Source organism: Echinops telfairi, unplaced genomic scaffold, assembly GCF_000313985.2.
Source record: "Echinops telfairi isolate 266 unplaced genomic scaffold, ASM31398v2 ScPeMD7_9;HRSCAF=40, whole genome shotgun sequence".
Lineage (NCBI taxonomy): Eukaryota > Metazoa > Chordata > Mammalia > Afrosoricida > Tenrecidae > Echinops > Echinops telfairi.
The window spans coordinates 32,535,098-32,546,491 of record NW_022103906.1 but is presented as its reverse complement, the minus strand read 5'-3'; the positions used below and the strand labels follow the sequence as shown (position 1 = coordinate 32,546,491).

At 39.4% G+C, this 11,394-nt stretch overlaps 1 protein-coding gene across 2 annotated transcripts in view; it reads left to right on the top strand.

Moving 5' to 3' along the window:
- Positions 1 to 11,394, top strand: part of IDO2 (indoleamine 2,3-dioxygenase 2) — a 76,307-nt gene that overhangs the window by 20,755 nt on the left and 44,158 nt on the right. The window contains exon 2 of one of the 2 annotated variants that reach the window (XM_004707666.4): positions 2,735 to 2,830. The exons of the other annotated variant lie outside the window; for it this stretch is intronic. Within the exon in view, the coding sequence (XP_004707723.1) occupies positions 2,735 to 2,830 (96 nt within the window). The remainder of the gene's footprint in view (positions 1 to 2,734; positions 2,831 to 11,394) is intronic. 2 annotated transcript variants of the gene reach the window in all.

The following is an 11,394-nucleotide window of genomic DNA, read 5'->3' as shown; positions in this document are numbered from 1 at the left end:
CCTGTGTTGCCCTAGAACTGTTGGTCCCAGTGTTTTCTTCTCTGGATTGTTTATCCACCTATCTTATCTAACTAGACATGCAAATACAACAATAAGCACAAAAACAAAATAAAGCAAAACAAAACAACAACAAAACTGAAAACAGCAACAAAAAAAGAAAAGCCTATAAATAGTTCCAGGTTTGGTTGTTGACCTTTATGTGTGTTTTCTGGTCTAGTCTGATGGGGTGCCACACCCTATCCCCTAAGTTTATTTTGGGGATTCCTCAGGAACTTCTTTGCTTTGCTCCCTTTGTTGACTGTTGCACGCTCTTAGTGCTTCACCCCGGTGTGGTGGGGTCAGATCGGGCACAAGTCCTACACCGTGGCCCCAATGTTGGCCCCCGTAGCACTATCATCATTTTTAAGAGAACATTATAAATCATCTACCAGGACAGTGGTTCTCCACCTTCCTAATAATGCCTTGACCCTTTCATACAGTTCCTCATGTTGTGGTGAACCCCCAACCCTAAAATTATTTTTATTGCTACTTCATAACTGTCAGTTTGCTACTGTTATGAATCATAATGTAAATATCTGATATGCAGGATGTATTTTCATTGTTACAAATTGAACATAATTACGGTATATACTCAAGTATTAGCCGAATTTTTCAGCACATTTTTTAATGCAGTTTTTGTGGTAAAATTAGGTGCCTCAGCTGATATTTGGGTTGGCTTATACACGAGTACATACTATAAACATAATTAAAGCACAGTGATTAATCACAAAACAATACGTAATTATATGTTGTGGAATATTTATGTGTTTTCAGATGGTCTTAAGCCAACCTCTGTGAAAGGGTCATTCAACATCCAAAGGGATCATGACCCACCGGTTGAGAATCACTGTACTCAGGGAATAACATACAAATGATATTATCATTAATTTAGCCAATGGTATAGAATTTAGAACACTGTTGAGGAAATGAAATTATACATGTATAGGCCAGATTTTCAGACCATAATACATAAATCGTTGACTTGTACAGAATAAACATTTAAGCGACTGGGCATTATTTACACCAAAAATGGGAGTTAGTAATCCTGTGGGATCCAAGGATTATAGATCAAAGTCCAAGGGAGAGAACAATATTAGAGCTTAAATTCTGAATACCTGATTGGGAGAAGGCTGTGGATGACAGTGAAAGCCCAAAATCCATTTGCAGGTTTCCCACCTGGATTACACTTCTGGTGAATCCCCTCTGACCACAGTGCAGGGATGTGAGTGGCCTTGCTATCTGGCAGAGCATTGCAAAAGTCAATGTGGCAGATGCAGTTAGGGTAAAATGTAATATCATCATTGTATGTCTCCTTTGACCCATTTTAAAGTTATTTCAGTAGGCAGTAATTTCTGCTTTCTTTTCTGTTCATGTTTTTTTTGGTCATAATTTTGGTTTTGTGTTATTGTCTGTATATGACATTCAGGACAGGTAGATATATAGAGGCAGTAACTGGACCAATACTTACCTGGATGAGTGACAAGGAGGTTGTTGGGGATCTGAGGAGCTAACAAACATGAGTACAAGAAGAAATGTTCTGATATCGATTGTGGTGATGATTGTGTAACTCTTCTTACTATGAGTGAACATTAAATTATATGATATATGAATTATATGCCAATAAGACTATTAAAAAAAGAAAAGAAAAAATGTGGCTGAGTAACACTATAACTTGATTTACAAAAGCAGCTTTAGTTTACTGGAAAAAAAAAAGCTGGATTTTCTATAATACAGCCTTTTTTCTACTTGGCTAAACAGGGAGAGGAGGGCACATCAATCTATAGTGGGCACATAAATGGAGCTATTAAGGCTATAAATCATCTTACCTGAACTCCTCTCCACAAAAGTTAATCATGCCATCACTTGAATTTTATTTTCCAAAAAGCTGTTGAACACACTCTAACTCTTCTGTATGTTCACTATCACTGCTCAAATTTTGGCCATGAATACTTTTTCAAAGGCTTCCTAATATCACTCAATATCCTAAAATTCTGTAGTCAAAATTATCTTCCTAATGTTAGAATGAAGTCATGCCACCAACTTACATGAAAGGAAAGCTCTTTTTCATTCACTCTTTTGATCGGAATGCTAACCTTTTAGCATCATTGTCTATCACACTTTCTACTGCTCTTTATATTCTAGCACATGGAAAGATTTGTAGTCCTAAGAATTATACTTATCTTTGCTTATCTGTTCATTGGTCTTGCCTTTATTGCCTTTCCTCTTTCAATTTGCCACCAAGAAAGGGATTTTCCGAGACTGGAGTAATAGTGAGCACTCTGAACTCTGAAAGTCATTTTCAGACCCTAAAACTCAAAACTCAACTCAACTATTCTCTTCCTAATAATATGTTCCTTTATTTCCTCATAAGAGCTGACAGAATTAACGACTTCCTCCTCTTTACAAATCCTTTATGTTTTACAGGCACCAGTAATTAAGCATACTATACTAAATTGAGATATATCTGACTGAATGTATCTCCCTATCAATAAATGTGCTCAAGGACAAAGACTATATTTTAGTAAATCTGTGTAATCTGCCAAACCGAACCTGTCATGGAAAGATTTATCAATCATGTTTTTAGAACTGAATGGACTGGAATTCTGTCTAAAAGCTGAAATCTAAAAGCAGCTACTTCCTGAAATAGATTTCCAAAGAAATGTAAAGCATTGTGGCATTTCTACTTTTAATGCAGAAAGAACTTCCAGATCATTATAAACCTTGGATGGACATTGCCAACAAACTTCCTCACTTGATTGAGTGTCACCAACTCCGAGCTCACGTAAACAAGGTATGTTTCTTTGAAAAGAGAAGTGTCTGTGTAGGTCACTGAAGTTCCTAGGCATCCTGGGGACACAGTTGGCTATGCATTGAAATGGGAATTGAAAGATCAGCCATTTGAACGCTCTGACCTCTCCCTGGCGAACAAGATGAGCCAGTCGCCTTCCACAGGGACTTACAGCTTCAGAAACCCAAGGAGCAGTTCTCTTCTGCCTACAGGGTCACTAGAAGTTGGAACCAACTCGGTGACACTAGGTTTGGTTTGGGTCAAGTTCATCGTTTATATTACGGTCCACTTGTTGTGATGAGCAGTCCGATGGGTTTTCATACCTATGTACCATCATGTGTCCTTCATTGCAGTATCACTCAGAGTAGTCCCAATGCCTTAAAATATGCTCGATCTTGCAAGTCTGGCTAGACCAGAGGAAGAACACTGGTACAGATAGGAACTGAAAATACAGGGAATCCGGGATGGATGAGCCCTATAGGACCAGTGGTGTGAGTGGCAAAACAGGGAGGGTAAAGGGAGAAGGGGTAGGAAAGAGGGAACCGATTACATGGAACTGTGTGTGACCTCCTCCCTGGGGGACAGACAACCGAAAAGTGGATGAAGGGAGACGTCGGACAGGGCAAGAAATGACAAAATACCCATTTATAAACTATCAAGGGCTGATGAGGGAGGGGGGAGCGGGGAGGGAGGGGAAAAATGAGGACCTAATGTCGGGGGTTTAAATGGAGAGAAAATGTTTTGAGAAACGATGTACAAATGCACTTTACACAATTGATGTGTGTATGGATTGGGATAACAGTTGTATGAGCCCCTAATAAAATGTTAAAAAAAAAATATGCTCGTCTCCACCCTTTCATCCCTTTTCTCACCCCTGATCCATTGTAACGGTCCCCCCACCCTTTTTTTTCATAGATATGTTTTTTTCCATCTTTAGCCCTTTGAAGATTTCTTTCACTTAGCAACTAATTTGGGTTCCTCTACTACTTTTCATAATTTAATGGCTCAAGTCTTTTTATTGCTAAACAACACTATTGTATTGTTGCATCCTTTGCTTATCCCCTCATCTAAAGGACATCTTGGTTACTTCTCAATTTGGGGCAATTATAAATAAAGCTGTTATCACATAAGCATACAGGTTTTTATGTGGCCATAGTATTAAATCCACTTAGGTGAATATCTGGGAGTGGTATTGTTTTGTATGGTAAACCTAGGTTTAATTGTGTAAGAAAGCACCAGACTGTCTTTCGTTGTTACTGTACTACACACTCATTCCAGACATGAAATTTACATTCCTGCCAATCTTTGCGGTTCAGCATCACTTGGTATTGCCAGACTTTTGTACTGTAGCAATTCTAAATGGGGCACAGTGGTATCTTGTGGTTTTAATATGCAATTCCCTCATACCACAAGGTGTTAAAGCATCTTTTCATGTACTATTTACAGTCTTTACATGTCCTTTGATAAAATGTCTGTTCAAAATGGTTTATTTTATGATTGTCCTATTTGTTTTCATAGTGTGGAGTTTTAAGAGCTGCAAAGTTTGAGTAAAAGCACTCTAGTGGATATGTGCTTTTCAAATATTTTCTCCAGTATTTGGCTTGTCTTTTGATTCTCTCTATACAAATATCCACCATGAAACCTAAGATGGCCTAGATTTCCTCCTTATATTATATCCTAGAAGTTGAAGAGTTCCACATCTTACATTTACACCAATGATCCATTTTGAGTCCCATTTGATAAAATATATATTATCTTAGCTACCTGGTACTGTTGTAACAGGAATATCAGAAGTGATCAATTTAACAAACATATCTTCTCTGTTCACCATAAAAAAGGCATATCAGGCAGATTAAGAAACAAATATATAAACCTTCTAGAAGTAAATTTGGACTAAGAATTCCTAAACAAGACATAAAACTTGAAATTTATTTTAACGATCAACTTCAATTTGTTGAAGTTGTATACATTGTTCAAATAGTCCAGAAAGAAAGTGGAAATTCAAGCAAGAACCTGGGAGATTTTGGCACAAATATAACATTATAGTATTTTGTATCCAGAACACATAGTCTTAAAATTCAATTAAAAAACAAATATAAAAATATAAAAATGGCAGTAGGCAGGAACAGACATATTTTTGTAATGCACAACATGAATAATTAATAGAAAAGAAAAATGCTCACCTTCATTAATAATCTTGGAAAAGTAAATAACACTATGCACGCACAAAACTGAAAAAAGAGCTTAAAGTCTGACTCATGCACGATGGGGTGGGTGTAACCTCTTTTAGAAAAATGACTTGGCATTTCTGACACTGTTAAAATTAACATCTGTGCGACCCAAGAATTACATTCCCTACACTTAACCCTCATTGCCATCAAGTCCCTGCTGACGCCTGGCGACCGGATCGGCCAGGGAGGTGAATTTCCCAGAATGTCACTCCTTATGGGAATAGGAATCCCTGTCATTTTCCCGTTCATTCCCTAAGGCATTTGATAAATCATTTGGAGATAATGGGATGTTGAAAAGGAATACTAGTCATCGGGAAACATGCCAAACAGCCATAAAAAAGAACAAACTATACCTACATTCAGTAATGTGGGTGACCATCACAGTGTCAATGATAAAGAAAATAATCATAAACTCATATATTATACATAACTCCCTTTATATCAAGGTTTGAAGCATTAAAACTGAACAATGTTTCATTTAGTTATTGAAGACACTTGAACCTTAAATTATATATAACTAGTTAGGCAATGACAACTACAAACTTTAGGACATAGCAATGTAATATGGATTGACACAGTGGCCCCATCGATGGGCTCAAACATAAGAACAATTGTGAAGCAGGCACAGGACTGGGCAGTATTTTGGTCTGTTGGGGTCACTATGAGTCAGAACTGACTCAATGGCACCCAACCACCACCGCCACCACCACCACGACTACCACCACCATGACCACCACCACCACCACCATCACCACCATGACCACCACCACCACCACCACTATGACCACCACCACCAGACAGTCCCTGAGAATGCAGCAGGAAAGTACAACCGATGAGAAGAAGCACACAGAGAACTGCAAAGTTTTGTTTCTTAAACTAGGTGATGAATAAATACACATTATTTAGTCATTTATATTATTTTTACTGCTGTAAAATTAATATAATGCATTTGCCAATACTGCACTGTTTTACGTGCATACATTATTGAAACCTATTACATTAGTCCTGTTGTACAAGCATCACAGGACAAATCTAAGTGCGCTAGTGAAGGGAATACATGGGCTACCAGATAAAAAACAAAGGAAGCACACATCATGGAAGACAAAATATATGAGTGGGACCTATTAAAAACAAAACACTTGTGTACATCCAAAGAATTCATTAAAAGAATAAAACAAGAGTCCACGGATTAGGAAAATATATTTACCAATAACATAATGGACAAAGGACTAATTATTAAAATCTACAGTATACTACAACCCTACAAAAAACAAACAACCTAATACCCCATTGAGAAGGTTGGTAAAGGACCTGAACAGGTGATTCACAGTGAGAAAATAGTCTTGTTCCCTAGAAATCTTGGAAATGCAAGTCAAAAAACCATGAAATACCATCTAACACCCCTAACTGTAGCCCAATTAAAAACTGAGAGCAACAAATGCTGGAGAAGGTGTGGAGAGACTGGAACTCTTATTCACTGCTTGGGGGCTTGTAAATATGTACAGCCACTGTGGAAAGTAATACGGTGATTTCTAAAACAACTGGCAATAGAAACACCACATGACCCAGCCATACCATTACTGGGAATATGTCCCCCCCAAATAAGAAACAGATATATAACACCCCCCCATCATTACAGCACAGTTCACAATAACAAGAAGTTGGACACAACCTAAACTCCCATCAGTAGAAGATTGGATTAGAACAAACAAACAAACAAAAACTATGGTATGTACACACATGGAATATCAAAGAGTTAAAGAAGAAAAAAAATGTTTTGAAATATTGTGGTATCAATTGTATAATACTGTTGACGTGTTGATTGATTGAATTATGGAATGTTATGATATCTGTAAGAGCTACCAACAAAATAATATTTACATATATAACTATATATATGTATATATAATTACATATGCATATATATATATATATATAATTCTGGCAAAACTGTGACTGACATTCTCAGTGACCTCTCTTGTAAATTTACCCCTAAAAATTAATGCCCATTGTTTGTAAATAGCATCCAGCCACAAAAGAATTGATTCTGTCCAAGTGAATAATTCAGGTACTATGATATGGAGTTAGACTCCTTTGACCCAATATCCCCCTCTCAAGAGGGCTTTAAAAAATTAATATCAGGGGATAATCAAAGACAATGTTAATTGAAGATCTTTATGCCCAATGGGATGATCTTTAAGACTCTCTACCATAAATTACCAAAACAAAGAGGTTTTAAAAGGGAGCCAAAATCAGATAAATAAACATAGATCCAAGAAGGGGTTTTGGGCTGACACTAAATCCTATCTCCAATATAAGAAAAATTAATTCTTACATCATGGCCCTGCTTGATACTCACCCTCAGGAAGGGAACACAGTAGATATGGATGCTATAGCAAAGTGAGGTGTAGAAATTAGATGGTGCCCTGGCTAGCAGATAAAACAAGCAGCCATCTCAGTGAGTGGCAACTAAATCCACATGAAGAAGCACACCAACACCAGTGACATAAGGATTGTAAATCATATAATCCGAAGCCAAAGGAAGGAATAGTATCAGAGCCTAAATTGTGAGGAATTGGTTTGCAGAAGGCTAGGGATGACTGTGGGAGTACAAGACACATTTGTGGGATCTAAATAAGCCTCCGGTGATTTCCCTCTATCCATGATTGAGGAATGGGAAGAAGCCGGTTACCAGAGTACATTGAAGAGATAACTAAGTTCAAAATGAGCAATCTGACTTGAGTGGTTAAAACCTTGTCAGCTCATCCCCCCTCTGATGCACACTACACCTGATCTGGTTTTCAACATTTTCTGTATTTTTGTTGTTGTTGTTTTGCATTTTGCTTGTTCATATGGGGGTTTATCTGAGCTGTGTTTTGTCGTTGGGGTGACCTCTTGAATTTTGGTTATATGTTTGTATGTTTTTCAATATATGAAACCCAGGCTTGATGAACCTATAGGGATGGCAAGTAGAATAAGGGTTTCTAGGTGGTACAGTGGTGGTGGGGGCGGGGGATGTTGGGGGTTGTGAAAGGGAGCTGATGTGAAAGAGTTCAAGAAGGAAAAGAATGTTTTCAAACTGATTGTACAATTGTAGAATACTGCTTGATGTGATTGAACTATTGAATGATATGATATCTATATTAACTCCCAATAAAATGGTTTGGTGGGGGGCGGGGGGCGAAGAGGACTTCAGGGATTGACAGCATGCCCGTTGAAATATTTCAGAAAGCTGAAGAAGCATTGGAAGCATTTACTGGTCTATGCCAGGAAATTTGGAAGGCAATTCCCTGGCCAATTACCGAGAAGAGATCCATATTTGTGGATCCATCACAGAGAAATGTGGCCCAGTGGAATACTCAAACTATAGAACAATACCATTGATATCACACAAATATAATTTTGCTTAAGATCATCCAACAATGGTTGCAGCAGCACCTTAACAGGGAACTTCCAGAAGGTCAGGGCAGATTCAGAAGAGGACATGGAACAAGGATATCATTGCTGATGTGGGATGGATATTGGCGCAAAGCAGACTACCAGAAAGATGTTTACTTGTGTTTCACTGATCACACAAGGGTAATTGACTGTGTGGACCAAAATTAACTGTGGATAACCTTGAGAAAAACGTGAATATCGGAACTTGCACATGGATCAAGAGAGTTCTGCAAACAGAACGAGGGCATACTACATGCTTTAAAATCAGGAAAGTTGTGCAATAAGGTTGAATCCTCTCACCATTTGGGCATGCAGATGATACAGCCTTGTTTGCTGACAGTGAGGAAGAATTGAAGTACTTGCTGATGGAATTAAAGAATTTTTGCCTACAGTAAGGATTACAACTCAATGTAAGGAAGACCAAAATCCTTACAACTGGACCAATAAGTAACATCATGATAAATGGAGAAAAGTTTGAAGTTGTCAACAATTTTGTCTTTTTTGGATCCACAATCAATGCTCATAGAAGCAATAGTCAAGAGACCAAGAGACGTATTGCATTGGGTAACTATGCTGCACGAGACCTCTTTATAGTATGGAAGAGCAAGCATGTTACTTTGAGGACTGAGGTTGAGTCTGACCCAAGCCGTGGTATATTGCGGTATATGCATTTGAACGTTGGAAATGAATAAGAAAGAGCTTAGGAGAATAGATGCATTTGAATTGTGGTGCTGGAGAAGCATATGGAAAGCGCTATGGACCGCAAAAAGGACAAACCAATCTGTATTGGAAGAAGTAAGATCAGATTGCCCTTTAGCAGTTAGGATGGCAAGACTTCACCTAACTTACTTTGGACATATTTCCAAAGAGACCAGTTCCTGGAGAAGGACATCATGTTAAGTGGAAAGTGGAAGGCTGGCAAAAATGCAAAGCCCACAAGGATATGGAGAGACATAGTGGCAGTAACGATAGGTCCAGGCACAGAAACAATTGTGAGGATGGTGCAGGATCATGTAGTGTTTCATTCTGTTGTGCCCAGGGTCATTCTGGGTCAGAGCCTGCTTAATGGTACCAAACAAGAACAATTCACACTAAAAGCATTAGAACGAAAGGAAGACTAGCAAACCATCTCATGTTAAAATTAAATAAAGTCAAATTGTATCCAGGAAATCTATTCTTCCCACAGCTACTTTGCTGCATTGAAGATCCCATCATGGAGTTGACCACTCTTTATTAGATCACATCATGGCAGAATCCTGGTCCATCTCAGTTGATATAAATCCTATCACAAATATATTCTTCCTGAATTCAGAGATCATCTCAAGAACATATTTGACACACCGGACACTCATGACTGAAGACCAGACAAATTGTGTTATGGGAGTCGATGGATGGACTCCTCCTCTAGCGTCAGTTGGAAGGAGAATACATCTCCACACCAGCCTAGTGCTGATTGTGAGGCAGAGTTCAGGCACGTCTCTACCTTCCATCTGTGTTATACTCTATTCTGACATCAATCACTTCTCTCTGAGCACTCTAATACTCGGCTGGTTTAGCTCTTTCATTGCAATGTTCATGAGAAGCTAGCAGACAATACTTATGGTTATGGGAGTTTATTTGAGATTTTAAAAGGTTGCCTGCCACAGCTCGGATCATAAACACGATGGGGACAGACTTCCGTCCACATCAGCACATACTTTCGGGGAGGAGTCAAGTCTCTGTCTCGTACTCAGACTCTCAGCCACCGAATTCTTTGGCCTCTGCCTTATTGCATGAGCTGGGACGTCCAACTGCTGCTCTGATGCACAGTCTTAGGGTGTTTGGTGTCAGTGCTGGGGTGTCTGCTGACCCTACTAATTCAGACATAGAATTCCCATGCATTTTACTAGTAGCTCTTCTTCCTCAATGGTCCCAAGACTGTCTTGAGAACTGTTTCTGAGATGGTGCTCTTGTATACAGAGGACGAACAAAACGTACCAACCCTCAAGGTAGAGTTCTCTACACCTTATTCGCCCATCCCACCTGATCATTTAGTAGAAATCATAGACAAAGGGATACAAAAGCCATATTCAAGCAATTTCACTTCACCACAGTATGACATGAAGAACATCATATACAAATGTGGGAACCAGCCCACATCCGGATGGGTCCTAAGGGACAGCTGTGTAATTGACGGGAGTAAATAAAAAGGCACATAAAGGTTTTTAGGTACATACCTCCTCCAAGTAGCCAGGCCCAGGTGGGAGAGAGAGAGAGAGAGAGAGAGAGAGAGAGAATGTATTCTTTTCCCAACATAGTCTTGAGGCATGCAAGCCCCCCGCCCCCACCCCCTGCCAATGACACCTACATACATAACAAGGTGAGCAGTATCTTGACCCTCAAAGTCTCTGAGCTCATTGGGGCAGTAACCTAATAATCGGGGCGAGGGTCTCGAGGGCCTGGAGAACAGTAACAGCCTGTCTGCTCCTACAGGTCATAGCAGCCATGTGTTTATAAGAGGTGTCATTAAGGGAGCACTATAATGGGAGGATATTGCCCGGATGATCTTCAATTAGGAGAATGTGACTGGGACTCTTTTCCAACTCACAAAGGTGAACCCCCCCCCCCACCACCCAGAATCCTGGTCCCCCAGGATTTTTTCATCGTCAGTATAGAGAACTTGTCTGCATCTACTCTCCTCCCGGTCCTCAGTTTCCCACATACAAAGAAACTAAAAGTCTATTATAAAGACAAGAAAGACTCTCATGTACCTCCCCAGGCGTGGCCTGCCCTCCCTCCAACCGTCCACGCCTTCACCCAACCACCGTGCGACAGGTGCCCACTCCTCCACTCCCGTTATGCTGATTGTGCTTACCTCAGGGGACTCATGTTATACCTGTCCTTTTGCTTTTGGCTTAC